Here is a 19,085-nt window from a genome sequence, read left to right as displayed (position 1 = left end):
CCTCCTTCTGCAACTTCAAATCTGTGAGCTGTGTTAAAGACAACTCCTGTCTTTTACCCTCATTCCCCAGAAGGGCCCACAAAAGGTTAGTCCGGCCCTGACTAGGAAGTGAGCATGCGGCATGCTGCTGTAATCTCAGAAAGCCAAGGGACTAGATGGCTGCGGCACCGACCGTGTGGGGAAGCTGGTGGCTCACCCCTGCCCACATGCCTGGTAGCATTGTTACACAGGCTGCCTGTGAAAGCTACTGGAGGCTCGCTCCCTCTCCCTTAGTTTTTCAAAAGCCTCCAAAGAGCAGCTGCTCCAGTCTCTCTGCAGCCCCCACTCTGGGTCTGGGAGCAAACAGGCACGCTGCCTGGCCCCCTCCAGGCTAAGATGGCTCATTCCTCTCACCACAAGGCCAAGCCTCCCTTTGGATTAAAATTAGTTCAAGTGAAGAAAAATATATTTCACCAGAGCAAGATTTTATGAAATTTCCCTGTCACATTGTCCTCTGACCGAATCCACGCCAACGTCAATTGAGCGGTGTTCCCTGGAAACCTCCACCCCCTGCCCTGCCCGATACATGGGTGTCCTGAAAGGTGGGAAGCCTGGCTCTGCCGTGCAGGGTGTATGGATCAGCTCCAACACTTGTGAGTGCACTGATGTAAACAGGAAGCTGATGCGCTCTCTGGAGCATTTGTTTACTGCATTCCTCGTGCTGGGAAAGTGGCTGCACCATCTGATTCATCCTGGATCCCTTGCAAGCTGGCCTCAGCCCTAGAGATGCAACTGGTGGCAGCGGTGGATGATCTTACAGTTACGCACGGAGGTCAGTGCTCCATGATGATGCTGTTAGAACTACTGTATCGGCAGTTTCAGTGCTGTTGATTGAGGCACCGATAATTCACTTGTGAGGCTTGGCAGGGGTGGGTCAGGTCCTTTTAAGATGCTGTTACCTGCACACACTAGGGCACCCCACCTTTTCCCAATTCGTAGGGCTCCAGGCGAAAAGCACCTACCCTTACCCAATTCATAGGGCTTTGGGTGTAACTAACCTGGTCTGTGTAAGTACCCACCCCCTTTCCCAGTAAGTAGGGCTTCGGATGTATACTACTTCTGTAGGTGTGCAGGACCTTTTACCAGTGAAAGTGCCTTACACAGTAATATACTACATAGCCTCTATTAACAATCACCAAAACCAGACTGCACATGCGACACATACATTGCTGACCACTCCCAATAAGACACATGAACTTTTCCCTGCTGGCCAGTCAGGATCAGGTCCATCTGGGGGCCTCTAGTTTCTGCACGGCGTCATTGGCCGAGAGTTGAGGTCTGGCAGCTCTGATCCTGGGCTGTGTCTTGGAGTTGGTTACCAAGAACTTCCTTTTGGACCCCAGTTTATATAGTGACATTTAAGTCCTGCTTAGCTGTACTGTAACCAATCATGATACTAAATTTTTACTAACCAATCCTAACATAGTGCAACAAAATTCTCTAATCAATCCTACCCCAGCACCTTAATTAATTTACACCTAGCAAAATTAATTATGTAACAGACAGAAACAATCAAAGAACCAGATAGAGACCAGACAGATAAACAAGAGAGAAGTGGGACCGTAATGACAAAACAATGAAGAAATGAGGATTTCATAACTACAACTATTGATAAGTGATTTCTTGCCAGACAGGATGCTGTCAAACTAAGTTTTCTTTAACCCTCTTAAGCTCTGTTTCTGTGTCTGGTGCTAGTGGGGCCATTCGGACGGGGTCTCCCCCTTCACAGCCCGATCTGACATCGGTTGAATGTCATGTAGATGGAATGTGAGGATGTGACTTCCTGCTTCTCAGCTCATGGCCGCTGCTCGGCTGCTGTTTTAATCTGGCCGCAGACGAAGGCCTGATCCTTACAGTGCCTTTGGTCACCCCTCAAGAGAGGGTTGTAATGACAGAGCTCTGGCCTGGGAATCCCACAGGGTCTGGTCTCAGCTCAGGTGTGGGGCTCCTAGGGTGACCCTGTGGCAATACAGCCTGCGCTGCCAACTCTGCCTCCTCAGGCCCAGGGTCTGAGATTAGCCTGGACTGGATGAAAAGCAGCTGGCCCCGGTTCACTCCAGGCAGGATGGAGATGTTCTAGCGCCAGAGCACTGGCTGCCATTTGTCAGGGCGTTGCACAGACTTGGGCTCCTACTAGATTTCTCTCTGCCCCTCAACTCACAGAGAGCCCCTAGGGCCAGACAGGCTCTTTCTGTCTTCAGCTGGACAATAGCCTGCACCCTCTGGATGCCTCCTTAGCTGCGGAGATCCTGCCTTGGTCGCCTCTAGCCTGGGCGTTGCAATAGGCTGTAATTAGGACTGACAGAAAAGCCACCCAGCACGGGCTGCAGCCAGCACCTAAACCAATGAAAGCGCAGTGCCGTGACAAGGGCGAGCGAGTGAGGCACTTGCCTCGGGTGCGCGAAGCTGAGGGGTGCAGAAAAAGACAAATTACGTTTTTTAATTCTTATTATTTTATGAAAAATTATCACATAATATGCACATTGCGCCATGACAAATGTACAATGTAAATGGAAAATAAATAGAATACACCCTACAGTAATTATAAAGCATTGGTTCTCAAACTGGGTGTCGCGACCCGGTTATGTGCGGGGTAGTGAGCCCCAAACCCGGCGCGCGGCTGCAAGTTGCGAGCCCTGACCCCTGCGCCGGGCTGTGAGCCCCGACCCGGGCTGTGTTGAGCCCTGACCCCGACCCCGGGCTGTGAGCCCCGACCCCTGCACCGGGCTGTGAGCCCTGACCTGGGCTGTGTTGAGCCCTGACCCTGACCCCGGGCTGCGAGCCCCGACCCCCACAGTTCATGATGCACTATGATAAGCACCTTATATGTATTAGTTGATTTTGTATGCAGATCTTATGATTAAAATAAATAAATGTTCTATTTATCATTATTCTTGTTGTTTACGTTTTTTTTTTTTTTTCTTTACAAAGTAACTACTATGAAATTATATGGAGGGGGGAGGGCGCGATTTTATATTCTTGCCTGGGGCGCAAAAATAGCTAGTTACGGCTCTGTGAAAGCACTTCATGCCCATGCTCTTCATGGGATATTAGCTGTCAGTTTACTGGTCTCCTTCCATAGTGGGCTCAAACTCCTTCACCTCAGCTCTGCCCGTGTGTGTGCTCAATTCTCGCTCTGCTCTGTGCATGGCCAACTCCCCCCTTCTCACCAAGCCCTTTTGTAGCCCGCCACCTGCGCTGGAGCAGCCTCCCTGCTCCAAGGGGTTGAGTCACTTCACGCCCCTTCTAGAAATCGGCTTCTTCCAGTACCTTTGGCCATCAGTCACCCTCTCCTGGTCTCTCCCCTACAACAAATATAAGCAGTTCTGGAGCGACCTCCCCCATTCATGCAACTACCCTGCTTATCTCCCGTCCTTTGTACTGTGTCGAACTCCGACTGTGAGCTCTTCAGGGTGGGGCTCTTCTATTTGTTTGTAACCGCATAGCGCCCAAGCCCTGTAGACATAGCAACCTGCTCAAGGGCACGGTGATGAATGACTGTTCTCTGGGGCCGGGACGTGGCACTTGGCTTTCCGGCAATGGCTCAGTTTCGTTCTACAGAGAAACGAAAGGGAGGATACGGAGCTGCACTTTAGCCTTTGGGCCCTTTCTTCTTCTGCATTTACAGGCGATGAGCCCGCCCCTCAGATGTGCCTCCACCTTCTCCCCAGAACAGGGAGTGGTGAAAAGCGCCGTATTCAACCAAGTGCAATTACTGCCTCACGGTCAGTGGGAATTGGGGAAAGTGGCTCATTCCAGGGGCAGATGCAGAGGCTGCCCCCCGCGCGCCCTCTGCATCTCAAAGGAACACACTATGAGCACTTTATTTTAGGGGGCTGAACTGACTAGTTCTGGGGTGCCTGGGGACAGGCGTTATCTGTGCAGGACTGGCTGTGGGACTGGTATAGTACGCATGATGAGGAGTGCTTAGCCATTGCAGCCTAGATTGCCTCCCTCAACCCACCTGGGCTTACGCTGCCTGTGTATGGGGCCTCTCACAGCGGGACACTAATTCCACGAATTATGGTTGGACAAACAGAAGCAGAGGGCGGAGGAGCTGCTCTACCAGACAAGGATACCCTGCCCTCTTCTGGAGCTGTAGGGTCAGGTGGTCACCTCACCTCTAGAACAAACCGGCAGTGGTAGGAAAGCTCTGGAGAAGGGCAGCAAAGATGTTTGGAGGTCTGGGGCAGGGCTTACACATGACCACAGGTTGCAGTAAGAGCCCAGAAGGAGAAAACAGCCTCCAGGTGGTCTTTGTGCTGGCTTAATATTCTAAGGCATGCAGTGAAGACTGGCCACTCCCCCGGTTGTGCACCACAACAAGGGCTGGTTCCATAACGTACGGGCCTTTAGAAAAGTGCAAGGGACTGCTGCTTCCTGCTGAATGGGACTGCCTGGGAGATTCACCATCCCACAGGGTCACTGGCTAAAAAATGAGACTGGACATACTGATGACCCAAACATCTCTAGTTCTGTATGCTCAGAGAGGGATTATCAAACCCCATGGAGTCTGCCTCACTGCAGGGCTCAGGAGGGGTCACTCCTTCCTGCAGATGTGCATAGCGAGCCCAGTGAGTTCTGGTGCCAGGCCACTGGCAGGAGCAGGCTACCAAGCTGGACAGACCATTAGCCTGGCAGGCCCTTTCTTGGACACGGTTGTGGTTTATCACCCATCTGTTGTCCATGGATTACAGGTTGCTGGACTGCCTTGTTCATCATTATTTTAATATTCTTTCTGATCTCCCACCTCCTCTCAGCTCTCTTGTTTCTCAGGCAGGTTGGTTCTAGCAATGGATAGCGTTACTAAATCAGGCCTGAGCCCTGGTACGTGCCGGTTCTCTGCATTGCTCACCCGGAAATGGGGCTCTTCAGTTAAATACGGTAAAGTCTGCGGCTCAGGCTCATTCTGTGATTCGGCAGCCGAAGGCAATTCAGCTGGTTCCTTGGTTTCTTCGCGGCAGCCAGGTACTTTTGATGCTTTTTGTATTTTTTAGCTGCACGTTAGTTTCACCGATTATTGCAGAGTTAATGACGTTTGCTCTGGGAGCTGAGAGCGAGGGACTGGCTGCCAGGGGAAGGTGAAGGCAAGAGAGCGTCAGCAGCATGGGGACATCTCACCCAGAACCTGGCGGGGAGAGATTCTGGGCTGTACGCAGTCAGTAGTATTTCTAAGCCTGGTTGTTTCCCTTGCTTCTACCAGGGCCCTTGGGCAGAGAGTTCTCACAGGGATGAACCATGCCAAGGCTCCTAGCATGGAGCTGGTTCCCCGTAGGCACCGTGGGGTTAGCCATCATCTTCCCCTCTGATGGAAGGCCGGGTATTTTTTCTGGGGAGAGGGATCTGCATTTGAGCCAGAATTCTGAGTTTCCGCTGCAGCTAAATGTCAAGTTTTCCCAGTGTCCCTGGGCAGCCCCTCCTGCATCTATGGCTGGCAAGGCCCAGAGGGGCAGTGCGAAGGTGGGAAGTAGAGCTCTAGGTTGTGTGAAGGACCTGACATATGTGGCTGGCAACTGAAAAGAGACCATGTTCTCCTGTGGGAGGAGAGCGGTCCTGGGCTGGGTTGTGCAGGTCAGGACAGTCACACCTGGAGAATCCCGGAAAGGGGTGTGCAACTGAAGCCAGCGTTTGTGAGCTCCAGCCCCCAGTGCCCTGGGAGAGGAGCTTGGGGTAAGATCAGGAGAGAAACTGTGCTGGGTACAGGAGCATCGAAAGAGCACCCTGCTCCACTGGGGGGTCGACTAGGGATGGCGGATGAGGAAAGTCTAAGGGACCTTTCCAGGTGGCGGAACAGGCTGGGGGTGCTAGCAAGCACTTCCCTAGTGAACAGACTTCCCCCAAATCCCACCCTGGAGCTGTGTGGCTCTCCCAGGAATACCCCGCTGAGGCTCCCAGAGCTGGGATGGGGTACACAGCACCAGGGCTCCAGGACCGGGTGGGATGGCCCGAGCCCCTCTTCGCAGTGAACTCTGGGGTTTTCACAGTGCAGGTGGATTCTGATTCTGCTCTGTTTCCATCCTGCCTGGCAGCAGCACCGAGATACGATGCTCTCCAACAGCATTGTTATGAATGGCCACACAGGTCCCAGCACCACAGCAGCGGTGAGTGTCAGTCAACCCACCTGAGCCCCCAGGACTCCCACGGCAAGTCCCAGGCTGGCATCAGCTCCTCCGTCTCAGGGAGGGCAGCCGAGGGGGCACTGCTTGCTGCTGCCTGGCACAGGGCTCGGCAGCCAGTTCCCAAGAGAGTCTCAGAATTGCCAGCCTTTTACTCTTCTGTACGTGCTTTCTGTGCTGGATTGACAGCCGTGCTGCCTTCTGGGCCATGCACGGTACCACACGGTTAGGGCACAGGCCCCCTCCCCACTGGGCCCAGCTGTGACCTGGGGCACCCCGCTCTAGGACTGAGAGAGCAGTTCACTCTCCATGTCCCGTTCGTTCCCTTGGCTCTGTGCTGAAGCTGCCAGCTGTGGAGCCAGGGGGTCGTGCTTTTGTCCAGCAGAGACTGGACCAAGACTTGTCCATTTCTTCCAGCCAGGTCACCAGCCAGCAGATGCTTTGAGGCATTTAGCCGCAGGTTGATACAGCTGCGCTGTTACAGAGACCTAGTCTCTCTGCCATCGAGGGTGATGTTAGCTTTTCCACAGCAGCTGGTCTGGTCTGCAGGGCCCCTGCCACTCAGCACTCTTAAACGTGTAAAACTTAAGGAAAGCTGCTGGCATAAAGCGCCTCAGACCTGGAGGCTGAAAGAATCAGTCCCTGCCTTCAGCCTGGAGCACTGAGGAGAGCCCTGGTTTCTCGGGAGTGTGATTTGATTGACATGTAGGGGTTTGTGTTTCTGTGATCACTGAGATGTCCCCATGGGAGGGTGGACAGGGCATGTTGATTCTGGGACTGTCCCTGCGGTGTTGGGGCAGAAGCGTGGTTGTTGGGTACCCTGAGTGCTGCATTTGCAGGTGCTGTGATGTTCTGGGGGGTTCTCTGGAGGAATTGCCAATATCCATGGGATTTTGTGAACACACAATTCTGCAAAGGGCCCTTTGGCTGCAATGAGACAGACCCTGGTGACCAGCATTTTGCTTGGGATTTTCTGTATCCCCATCACTTGCAGCTGGTATTTCCAGATACGCCAACTCTCATGAATGAATTGCGAGAGTTGCTATTTCTGTGTGAAATTAAGTCTCACTCATCATAGAACTCTCAACTTTCAGGATTTCCCCCCCCCAGCCATGGCACATTCTTAAAATGTGTTTCCAGTCAAACAGGAGCCTCCCCCCCCCAACAAAGGAATGTGTTTTCTCCACTGGACACTTGGGCAGTTACTTCCAAAGTATTTTGAAGGACAATGCAAATTTCTTTACATATCTGATAAACAAAGCTATCAAGATAGAGAAACTTCATGTGAGATGTAAAGAAGGGGGAGGACCAGCCCTCAAATAAGCAATTGAATCAACTGGAAGAAAAAAAATCCCAACATTGGAGAGCTCTAAAAGTGAGGCTTAATTTTACTTAGAAATCCTGTCAGCCATCCCCCACCCCACTCCAGGCACAGCCAGGGCTCCGGCTGTCAGTCCTGGGTGGCTGCTTCCCTGCCTGCCTGGGAAGTGAGAGGGGGACCCCATTGCAGCCCCCCCAGACCTGGGGAGGGTGAAGAACCCTAAGGAGCAGAGGTGAGACTGGAGGTTGCAGGGGGGGGCTGAAGGGAGGAGAGTGAGCGCTGATAAGGGGGTCTCTATTGATGGTGGGTTCTGAGCAGATACGGTGAGTGCTGGGAGGGTGAACTGAGGGCGGTGGGGGTCGATGGGGGCAATGGGGCTGAACTGATGGGGAGTTGAATTGGGGGGATTGGGGAGGACAGAACTGAAGGGGGGTTGGGGGACAGGATTAATTGCTAGGCAGGAGAGGGGTGGATGTGGGGGTGAGAGCTCCTGCAGCAGGGCCCAAAATCACCTTACCCAGTACATGTGGGTGAGTGGGGAACACAATTGTCACATGCACACACCTGGGCATGGGAACGGGAAGTTCAAACATCAACTGACCTAAAAACACACAGTCACCTTTGTTTAAAATGTCATGATTTGTGAGGGGGGTCCACCTCATGATTTTTGAAGTTGGCAACACCGTATTTCTGCCCATCCAGCACTGCCCACTGCTGCATGGAACCAGATTTTGCTCAGGTTTTTGGGTAACTGGCTGCTCGCGGCTGTAGACAAAGGCTAGTGTTTCCGGGTATGTCTGTAGGGTGCTCGATGCACTGGCACGAAGCTGTTGAGCTCTGCTCCCTGCCTGTGGGTCAGGTGGGGTCGCTGTGCTTGTGGCTGTGGGTTCCTCAGGATGACTGGCCTGGACCAGACTGCTGTGATCGATCTGCTTTATTCTTGCAGAATGAGCCCAACCTTCCTCCGGAGAAGCGGAAAAATAAAAGGTAAAGGCAGGAGTTGTTTCTTCCAGCATTTATGGAAACCACCTGAAATCCTCCCCTATGTTCTGGGAGCAGCCCCTGATCCCCTTCTCCCCATCTTCCCACGGGGCAGGGTGCCCCCAAAGCCCCTTTGGATTCCCACAGACACAGCCTTTAGCATAGGGAAATGCAGCAGCAGCTGTGAGGTGGCTCCCACCACGGGGCCAGCTGAGAAGCTCTTCCTTTAGCCTCTCCACAGCCCCCACTAGGCTCGCCATGCCCAGAGACGACTCGTACCTACTGATACTGGGGGGCATGGGCGGCGAGTGAACCCCGGGCTCGGGGAGGCTAGTCCCTGGCCGGCCCCACCCCTCCCACCCCCCTTCCCCTGCTGGAGCCCAGAGCTGCCCCCTCCCCGTGGCTGCCAGCCCTCCTCTCCTCCCCCCAGCCCCGGCGTGCCAGGCGTGCAGCCCCCCGAGTGCCAGGCGGTGCAGCCCCCCAGCCCCGGCGTGCCAGGCGTGCAGCCCCCCAGCCCCGGAGCGCTAGGCGTGCAGCCCCCCGAGTGCCAGGCGGTGCAGCCCCCCAGCCCCGGCGTGCCAGGCATGCAGCCCCCTGGCCCCGGCGTGCCAGGCGTGCAGCCCCCCAGCCCCGGAGCGCTAGGCGTGCAGCCCCCCGAGTGCCAGGCAGTGCAGCCCCCCAGCCCCGGCGTGCCAGGCGTGCAGCCCCCCAGCGTGCCAGGCGTGCAGCCCCCCGGCATGCCAGGCGTGCAGCCCCCGAGTGCCAGGCGGTGCAGCCCCCCAGCCCCGGCATGCCAGGCGTGCAGCCCCCCGAGTGCCAGGCGTGCAGCCCCCCGAGTGCCAGGCGTGCAGCCCCCCAGCCCCGGCGTGCCAGGCGTGCAGCCCCCCGGCATGCCAGGCGTGCAGCCCCCGAGTGCCAGGCGGTGCAGCCCCAGCCACTGCAAGTCCTGGCCACAGTCTGTTGGCAGCCGCCCTAGCCCCAGCCCCAGCCGGCTTCCTGGGAAAAGAGCAGCCTGCCTGGGCTGGGGCCAAGGGGGAAGGGCCAGCAGCAGGGGCCTCGGGGCAGAGCGTGGGCGAGGCCACGCCGGGCTGTCAGAGGAGGCACAGCCTCACCCAGCCTACGATATGGGCTGCCCATGCTGGGGGGGCACAGGACCACCCCACGTGTCGCCTTGGGGAGGAACCTTTCCACCCCACCTCCCTGGGCCAGAGCAGCCAGTCCCGCCGGCTCCTGGGGAGGCTGGCGCTACGGCGCAGGAAGCACAGCCCCGCTGGGGGAGATCACAGCACCACAGTCTTATGGGACATTCCTATTGATGCTTCCCCTCTCCCCAGCAAGCCCCACTCCTCTCCCAGCTGTCAGATCCTCAGGAAATGCCTCAACTCCTCCCCTCTCAGCTCCCACCCTCCACCTGCTCCTAGGTCCATGTGCTCTAACCTGTAGGACACTTGGCCATAAGAGAGAGTGGTGCTAGCACAGCCCAGGTCAGAGTCCCAGCTGGTGTCATCTGTCAGGCTCCACTGAAGTCAGTGCGATGAGGAGTGACACTAGCTGAGGGAGGAGCTGCCCCCCGAGTCACTTTGTTACCCTTCCCTCCCATGTGCTTGTTTGCGTTACCCCCTTGCCTTGTCCGTTGTGGGCCGGGGCCATCACTTACCACTGCACCCAGAATCCGGCACAGCGGAGTCTGTGGCTGCTACTGCAATAGAAATGATCATAACAGTAAATATGACAAATTCAAGATGCTTTTGGTTGGGTTCCGATATCAAATGTATCTTTGCCCCGGGACTCGCCAGCCCCCCACCTCTGCGCCTGAGACCCCCCCCCCCCCACATGTGGACTGGACCCTCTCATGTCCTCAGCAACTCTCTTCATATAGCTGGACAGCATAACTCCCACCCATCCACCCGCTTCAGGAAAAGGGCGGGCGCTCTGCTGTCCTGCAGTGAGCCGGGCGTGTTGGTAAGAGGCAGAGTTAAGGCTGCTGACGTCTGTTTGCTCCAGAACGTTGCCTGGCTGAAAGGGCGACGAGGACGGCTCTAGAGAGAGGGACCTGGGGCAGAGAAGGTCCTGGAGGGAAACACTAGGGACAGCCAAGGCTAGGGAGTCCAGGCTGAGGGGTTTTGTTGTTGAATTGCCAAGAAATCTGACCCCAGCCAGGGATGAGCTGGGCACTCACCCAGAGGGAGCATGGGGCAAGGACTCCACTGGCTCATGGGGGTTGGGAGGAGTTAAGCTCCACAGGGAGGGGTTGTTGCCTCTAGCCGTAGCCCCTCTTTGTTTAGCAAGGAATGCCTTGCCTGCCAGAGACCCCAGGACCCCGTGCTTTTCTGGTACCTTGCAGAATAGTCCGGCGAAACGAGACATTAAGAAGCAATTTAGTGAAGAGCGGGCTTCAGTTCATTGACAGATTTGTGGAGTTGCTGAAGGAAACGGAGGATGCACCCAAGGACACCCAAAAAAAATACCTGCAAAAGGTGAGCACTTGCCACCTAGCGCTGCTCCCTGCAGCCGGCAATCCCACCTCTGGCTTTTCACCGCCTCCTGCTTGGTTGGTGGGGAGTGGGGGACGTGGAAAGGAGAGGAGCAGGAGCTGCCTCAGGGACGGATTTGCCAGGCCCCTGAAGAGGAATGTGCAGGGGCAAGAAGAACAAGGAGACCCGTGGTGTGTTGGTGTTTGGCGGGGAGTCATAGAAATGTGCGGCAGAAAGAGAGGGACATTGAAAAGTCTTCAAGTGCAGTCCCCTGCCTTGAGGCAGAACCAGAGGAGTTTGTCCAACCTGTTCTTAAAAACCTCCAATCACAGGGATTCCCCAGCCTCCCTTGGAACCTGTTCCAGGGTTTAACTCCCCTTAGGCGTAGAAAGTTTGTCCTAATATCTAACCCAAATTGCCCCTTGCATGGAGAACAATTGATCACGTCCTTTTAATAACAGCACTTACGGTATTTGAAGACTTATCTGTTCCCCCCCCCTTCTTTTCTCAAGACTAAACAGGCCCAATTTTGTAACCTTTCCTCACAGGTTTTCTAAACAGTACTTCCTGTTTTGTAATTGTGCATTTGATTTTTCCTTCCTGAGTGTAGTACTTTGCACTTGTCATTATTGAATTTCATCTTGATTTCAGACCAATTCTCTAATCTGACAAGGTCATTTTGAATTCTCATCATGTCCTCCAAAGTGTTTGCAACCCTCCCAGCTTGGTGTCATCTGCACATTATATAAGGATACTCTGCACTAGGAGTCATCAATTTGTTTTTGTCAGGGTCCAAATTTCTTGGTCAAGGTATAGGCATGGTCCAGACTCCAGAGAAAATAATACAAAAATAATAAAAATAATGATAGTAAATACATAAAAAAGATGTCTCAGTCTGTTTAAAAGTGTCTCGTGGTCTGGATTTGGCCCGTGTTCTGCCTATTGCCTACCCCTGTTCCACACCATTATCCAAGCCATCAATTAAAATGTTCAGTAGTACCAGACCCAGGACAGATCCCAGTGGGCCCCCACTAGCTAGGCCCTCCCAGTTTGACAATGAAACATTGATAATGACTCTGAGTATAGTCTTTCAACCAGTTAGGTACCCACCTTATAGCAATTTATTCTAGACTATATTTCTCTGGTTTGCTGGTAAGAATGTCATGTGGGACCGTGTCAAAAGCCTTACTAAAATCAAGATATAGCATACCTACCACTTTCCCTCATCTACTAGGCCAGTAACCTGTCAAAGAAGAAAATTAAGTTGATTTGTCGTGATCCATGGATGGAGCCTGATCCCCCAGATTTGGGGAGGCTGGGCATGCCTAGTCTGTGGCCATGCCCCCACTTGGCATCCTCCCCCCTGAGGCCCCGCCCATGCTCCATCCCTGTTCTACCCCAGACCCTGCTCCAGCTAGCCCCCCTCCACCAAGGCTCCCCCCTGCTACTCGCACCTCTCTGCCTCCTACCCTGAAGCCTTTTTGCCCTCTCCCAAGCTGCAGGGAAGGGGGGGGGGCGCATGGCCCTGGGAAGCCGTGACAGGGGTGCATAGCCCTGACTGCAGTACCTGGCAGAAGCCACGGGGCAGGGGCACATGGCCCCGGATGCAGCCCCCCCACTGCAAGCTGTGGGGCAGGGATGCACGGCTCCAGCCCCCACTGCAAGCTGGGGCTGGAACCTGGACTTCTATCATATCCCCCTGTAGTTGTTTCTTTTCCAAACTGAACAGTCCCGGTCTCATTAATCTCTCCTCATACGGAAACTGTTCCATACCCCTCATCATTTTTGTTGCCCTTTTCTGTATCTTTTTCAATTCCAATAGATCTTTTTTGAGATGGGGCGACCAGATCTACCTGCAGTATACAAGATGCGCGGATACCATGGATTTATAAAGAGGCAATATGCTATTTTCTGTCTTATTATCTAGCCCTTTCCTAATGATTCCCAACTTTCTGTTCGCTTTTTTGTTCCTTGGTCAGGAGCAAGTCTAAAGTGGCTGTCCCTGGTTACTGTCTCCTCTTTCTGAAACAAAAAGCTGTGCTCAGGACAGTCCGAGAACTTACTGGACATTTTGCGTTCTGAGAATGGGACCAGGTGGCTGTGCTTGGAGTGGCGAGGGGCCTAGGCAGCACAGTAGTGCATGCAGGAGAGCAGCGAGAACCAGATGGACAGGCGAGATGGAATGGACATTGCATTAGTATCAGATACATCCATCCTTTCTGCTGTTACTTTTACATGTGAGCCATGGCTGGAGAGACCATGGGGACATTATGGGATCATGACTGGGAGGGGAGGTGGGCTGGTGGGTCACCAAGGGGAGGAGCATGCGTCCACCAGAATCCTGTTCCAGAGTCCATCTCTGCTTTTTACCAGATGCTGCACGCGATATTCTTCTTCGGACGAATACATAAAACTCCCATAGAGCCCAGAGAGTTTTTACCTGAGCCTTATCAAGATGCATTCAGACGTCTCTACCCAGCCCCATTTGAGCAGTGTACAATGCACCTTCCCACCAAAACACCTTACTCCATCCTTCTTGATTACGTACGTATTCTCTGTGTGTCCTGAGTTTGTGCTAGTCGCCTGAGATACAGGGCAGGGCCTCAGCTGGTGTCCTTAGCACAGCTCCATTGAAATCAGTGAAGCAGATGGGAGCCAGGCCTTGACTTTAGGCTGAAGCAATGGCTGCGAGAGGAGAGTGACTGAATGAGGATGGGTATGGTGTGGCCGTAAGGACCTGAACAGCCTGGTTCCAAGTGCAAGTTCATGAGCATATTGGCACGAGGGGACTGGCCAGACTGGCTCAGATCCGTTGTCTCCGATTGGGGCCAGCACGAGCCAGAACCCCCAGAATGGACAATTAAAGAATTGCCTGACCCCAAGCAGAAGTTCTCTCCTGACCTCTAGCAGCTCATGGCTGCTTGCATGCTGAAGCAGGAGTGTTACTATATAGGAATGTGATTCCTAGCTAATGTAACATGGGGGTTCATTATCGATATCTTTGACTCCTACTAACCTCCTGGCCTCAGTGAGATCCTGTGGCAGTAAGTTCCACAGGCTAATTATCCGATGTGTAAAGGTTTCCCTTTGTCAGTTTGCTTTTTACTGCCTTTCCTGCCATTGTCATCACCGTCTGCCATTGTGTTACCAGTCCCCTGTCTGGGTTAGGTCCCTCGGAAACTCTTCAGTCTTCAATAACTGAAAAGTTCTGGCTCCTCTGCAAATGCTGCCCCCTCATTGCTCACCCCCTTTTCTGGATCAATCAGTATAACGAACAGCACCAATACTACGCTTGAATCTGGGGCCCTACTGATGGGGTGAAAGTTGGTTTATTCCTACAGCTTTACAGAACTACTAACTGTGGAATGTAACTTAGTATTTAAATCAGCTTCTGTACCAGATGACTGGAGGATAGTTAATGTAACACCAATTTTTTAAAAAGGCTCCAGAGGTGATCCCGGCAATTACAGGCCGTAAGCCTGACTCCAGTACCAGGCAAATTGAGGGCTTGTCTTCACTAACGCGCTAAATCAGCACCGCTGTCATCAGTGCACGGCACCGATTTGGCAGGTCTGGCGAAGACGCGCTAAGTCGATAGGAGAGCACGCTCCCTGTGACTGCTCTACTCCATCTCCAGGGCCGGCACCAGGCAACCAAGCAACCAAGCATGTGCTTGGGGCAGCACCTGGTATGGGGCGGCCAGTCTTGGGGTGGCGGGGGGCAACGTGGCGCGGCGCTCGGTGGGGGGGGCTTCAGCAGTGCAGCGCTGCGCGGGGGACGGAGGTGTTCGGCGGCGCGGCGCTCGGTGGGGGGGTGTTACGGCGGGGTGGCGCTTTTTTTTGCTGCTTGGGGCAGCAAAAAAGTTAGAGACGGCCCTGTCCGTCTCAACGGGAGGCGGAAGTTACATCGACTTACGTTACTAAACTTATGTAACTTAACTAGTGTAATTTATATTGACTTTCAGTGGCAGTGTAGACCAGCCCTGAGACTACAGTAAAGAACAGAATTATCAGACACATAGATGAACACAATATGTTGGGGAAGAGTCAATGTGTTTTTTTGTAAAGGGAAATCATGCCTCACCCATCTACTAGAATTATTTGAGGGGGTCAACAAGCATATGGACAAGGGGGATCCAGTGGATAGAGTGTACTTAGATTTTCAGAAAGCTTTTGACAAGGTCCCTCACCAAAGGCTCTTAAGCAAAGTAAGCAGTCATGGGATAAGAGTGAAGGTCCTTTTATGGATCAGTAACTGGTTAAAAGATAGGAAACAAAGGGTAGGAATAAATGGTCAGTTTTCAGAATGGAGAGAGGTAAATAGGAGTATTCCCTAGGGGGTCTGTACTGGGACTAGTGCTGTTCAACATATTCATAAATGATCCAGAAAAAGGGGTAAACAGCGAGGTTGCAAAATTGCAGATGATACAAAACTACTCAAGTTAAGTCCAAAGCTGACTGCAAAGAGTTACAAAGAGATCTCATAAAATTGGGTGACTGGGGAACAAAATGGCAGATGAAATTCAATGTTGATAAATGCAAAGTAATGCACATTGGAAAACATAATTCCAACTATACATATAAAATAATGGGGTCTAAATTCGCTGTTACCACTCAAGAAAGATCTTGGAGTAATTTTAGATAGTTCTCTGAAAACATCCACTCAATGTGCAGTGGCAGTCAAAAAAGCTAACAGGATGTTAGGAATCATTAAAAAAGGGATAGAGAATAAGACGGAGACTATCTTATTGCCCTTATATAAATCCATGGTATGCCCACATCTTGAATACTGTGTACAGATGTGGTCTCCTTATGTCAAAAAAGATATACTGGCACTAGAAAAGGTTCAGAGAAGGGCAACTAAAATGATTAGGGTTTTGGAACAGGTCCCATAGGAGGAGAGATTAATGAGGCTAGGACTTTTCAACTTGGAAAAGAGGAGACTAAGGGGGGATATGATAGAGGTATATAAAATCATGAGTGGTGTGAATAAGGAAAAGTTATTTACTTATTCCCATCATATAAGAACTAGGGGCCACCAAATGAAATTAATGGGTAGCAGGTTTAAAACAAATAAAAGGAAGTTCTTCTTCACACAGCGCACAGTCAACCTGTGGAACTTCTTGCCTGAGGAGGTTGTGAAGGTTAGGACTGTAACAGGGTTTAAAAGAGAGCTGGATAAATTCATGGAGGTTAAGTCCATGAATGGCTATTAGCCAGGATGGGTAAGGAATGGTGTCCTTAGCCTCTGTTTGTCAGAAGGTGGAGATGGATGATGGGAGAGAGATCACTTGATCATTACCTGTTAGGTTCACTCCCTCTGGGGCACCTGGCATTGGCCACTGTCGGTAGACAGGATACTGGGCTAGATGGACCTTTGGTCTGACCCTGTATGGCCGTTCCTATGTTCTTATGTGTTCTTCTTATGGTGTTCCTAGCCTCTGTTTGCCAGAAGCTGGGAATGGGCGACAGGGGATGGCTCACTTGGTGATTCCGTATTCTGTTCATTCCCTCTGGGGCACCTGGCATTGGCCACTGTTAGGGTACTGTCACGATAGAGACAGGACACTGAGATAGATTGCCCATTGGTCTGATCCAGTCTGGCCACTCTTATGTTCTTAGGTTTCTGTTTTGTAGCCAATCTGTGCCCCAAGTCAGCAGTTTCCCTCTTGCCCTTATGACTACATCGTGTCTTTAAATGGCTCCTATGAGGGACTTTGTCACAGACTTCTTGAGAGTTCCCATCGTTATAGTGACCAACTGCTGTTTAACTACTGTGTGCCTGACACAGGCGCAACATTCTGGTTTTCAAGAGGTGCTAATCTGTCCTGCTACTCTGGGCGTTTTCTTCTGCTGAAGAATGTCGTTGTCCCTTGGGGAGTGGAACATGGAGCAAATACCGGATGCAGAGTCTTAGGCTTGGTCTACACTACCCCCCCCAATTCGAACTAAGGTACGCAACTTCAGCTACGTGAATAACGTAGCTGAAGTCGAAGTACCTTAGTTCGAACTTACCTTGGTCCACACGCGGCAGGCAGGCTCCCCCGTCGACTCCGCGGTACTCCTCTCGCCGAGCTGGAGTACCGCAGTCGACGGCGAGCACTTCCGGGTTCGACTTATCGCGTCCAGACTAGACGCGATAAGTCGAACCCAGAACTTCGATTTCCAGCCGTCGAACTACCTGGTAAGTGTAGCCAAGGCCTGAGTGACTAATGATGTATGTTCCCAGGTGACAGAAGTGAAACGTTTCACTACCCCCAAGGAGCTAATGAGCTTTCTGCAGAGCTTTAATGTGCAACTGTGGAATCAATCACCGGAGGAGGGACCTCATGCGCTGGATGCCACTAAGTTCACCTTTACAGCCTCAGTTATCGCTTGCTGCTTCTACGATGGTCCCCAGGGTGGCGCTGACCACCACCGCTTCTATGGCGCTTCCCTCTCATGTAAGGGGCACCATGAAAGATGCATCATGATTGCGTTGTCCTCTGTAAAAACATGGCATAAGGCTGTTGCCTATGCAGTGCAACATGAGGGTGATGGTCCGGCCATCACTTTCCCTGAGGGGGTGTGGAGCCAGGCCTTTCAGTTTAGTGTTAAAGAACAAAAGTATCAGGAGAAGTCACCCTGTGAGAAGTGTCAGCAATTGTTTAGGAACGTGAACTTTCGGCCCCCTCCCATTGCCCCCCCAAATGGGGGCACGTGGCAGTATGGGAACTGCGCTGAGGTGGAGTCCTTGAGCAAACTCCTGCTGGGGACCAGAGTGGTGGAGGAGGGAGTTCGGTCAACAAGCACACCCCCTCTAAACTATGAAGCCATAGAGAGGGACTTCACAGGTGAAATCGAGGCAAAAGTTAAAGCAAAGCTTATTCAGAAGCTGGGGTCAAGACAGTTCAAGGCCAAGCCATTACAGTTTTTCAGTCTCCAGTGACTGAGAGTGGCAGCGATGGGGGAGTCAGGCTGGCATTCTGTGCAGCTCCGGCACCCTCCTGATTGGGGGCTGTTGCAGGGGTCACAGGTTCTCTGGTTCTACCTCCCCCTCCAACACAGCCCACAGCAGCAGAGACTGCCCAGAGTGCATATGCTATGGGGACCCCCCCAGCCCTGCCCCTCCCTTGTACAGGGTCTGTGTGCTGGAGGGAGCATGCCCCCAGAGTCTAACTGGATAAGAACTGTGGTAGAGGGGGGCAAACAGCTCGTGTGTCTCTGAAGCTGTTTGATTGGTAATTCAGCCTACGCCACCTCCTGACCCTCAAGGAGAAAAGAGAAACAAAGGAGACTTGCTACGGCTTTGATGCAGCCCCTGGTCCAGGCTCTCCACTGAGACCCCAGTGACTAGCCTATCGCACCAACACTGGAGGCTGCGCTGTCTTTGGAGCCTGTCAGTGTTTGTGGGAGGCTCCATTTAGAACTAGTCCCTTCCTGCAGTAGAGCTGCAGTCTTGGGCCCCATCTAATCCATCCCCCAGGGACCAATACACGATTGCTTCTTACTGCACATTCGCTGGTGCTACAGCCAGCCCTTCGCTTGGGGGCTATTCCACAGCCTGAGCCATCTCCCTGGCAAGAAGCTTTCTCCCAACTTTTCCTTTTCTTAATATCATCAGCTCCTTCCCCGCTGTTATTCTGCATGGGTCCCCTGGGAACAATTCCGCTCCCTCTCATCTGCTCACACCCTTCAGACATTTAGCTGGTGATGCTGCTTCCCACCTAGTCTAACACTCACAGCTCTGACTTGGCCAGCGGCACTCTGGGGATACCGTAGCGAATAGAGCCATGGGGGACAGCTTCAGAGTTCAGAGACGGTCAGTGACAGACACCCAGCTGTGAATTCCCCATTACCAGAAATGGTCATGAGCTGGAGTGGGACCTCTTCTCTTTGCACAAACTGTCCCTCGGGATGGCTGCAGAGTGTCCAAGCCCCACCTCCCTGGACAAGGATCACCAAGTATAGTACACCTTCACTATAACGCCCTTCACAATAGCACACCTGGTCCCTGGATCCCACCTCCAGCCCTGCCCGGGGGACAGAGCGCTCCGCCTGCCCCGTGGTCACGGCCGGCCAGATTGCACCTCTGGCCCCGGGACCACAGGAGCTCTCAGCTCTGCTGCAGGGCTTGAGGTGTCAGCCCCTCCCAGCAGGGCTCTTTCCCTATAAC

The 19,085-nt window shown here is 52.9% G+C and overlaps 1 protein-coding gene across 1 annotated transcript; it reads left to right on the top strand.

The window, feature by feature from the left end:
• The first annotated feature begins 4,948 nt into the window (after positions 1 to 4,948).
• LOC128847852 (uncharacterized) lies at positions 4,949 to 18,176 on the top strand. Its single transcript, XM_054047576.1, has 7 exons — positions 4,949 to 5,007; positions 6,072 to 6,140; positions 8,423 to 8,463; positions 10,802 to 10,934; positions 13,305 to 13,475; positions 17,160 to 17,373; positions 18,160 to 18,176. The coding sequence occupies exons 2-7, from the start codon at positions 6,084 to 6,086 to the stop codon at positions 18,174 to 18,176; spliced, it is 633 nt and encodes a 210-aa protein (XP_053903551.1). The 5' UTR covers positions 4,949 to 5,007; positions 6,072 to 6,083.
• The last annotated feature ends 909 nt before the right edge of the window (positions 18,177 to 19,085 follow it).

Source organism: Malaclemys terrapin, chromosome 13, assembly GCF_027887155.1.
Source record: "Malaclemys terrapin pileata isolate rMalTer1 chromosome 13, rMalTer1.hap1, whole genome shotgun sequence".
NCBI classification, from domain to species: Eukaryota; Metazoa; Chordata; order Testudines; family Emydidae; genus Malaclemys; species Malaclemys terrapin.
Note: the sequence above shows the minus strand (reverse complement) of the source record. Positions and strands in the feature narration are given on the sequence as shown.

Bases quoted from the DNA above. Each gene is read 5' to 3' on its own strand.
- LOC128847852 (XM_054047576.1), top strand. From the start codon at position 6,084: ATGCTCTCCAACAGCATTGTTATGAATGGCCACACAGGTCCCAGCACC. The intron at 6,141-8,422 runs GTGAGTGTCAGT...TTATTCTTGCAG, and splicing joins GTCCCAGCACCACAGCAGCG to AATGAGCCCAACCTTCCTCC. The intron at 10,935-13,304 runs GTGAGCACTTGC...GCTTTTTACCAG, and splicing joins AAAAAAAATACCTGCAAAAG to ATGCTGCACGCGATATTCTT.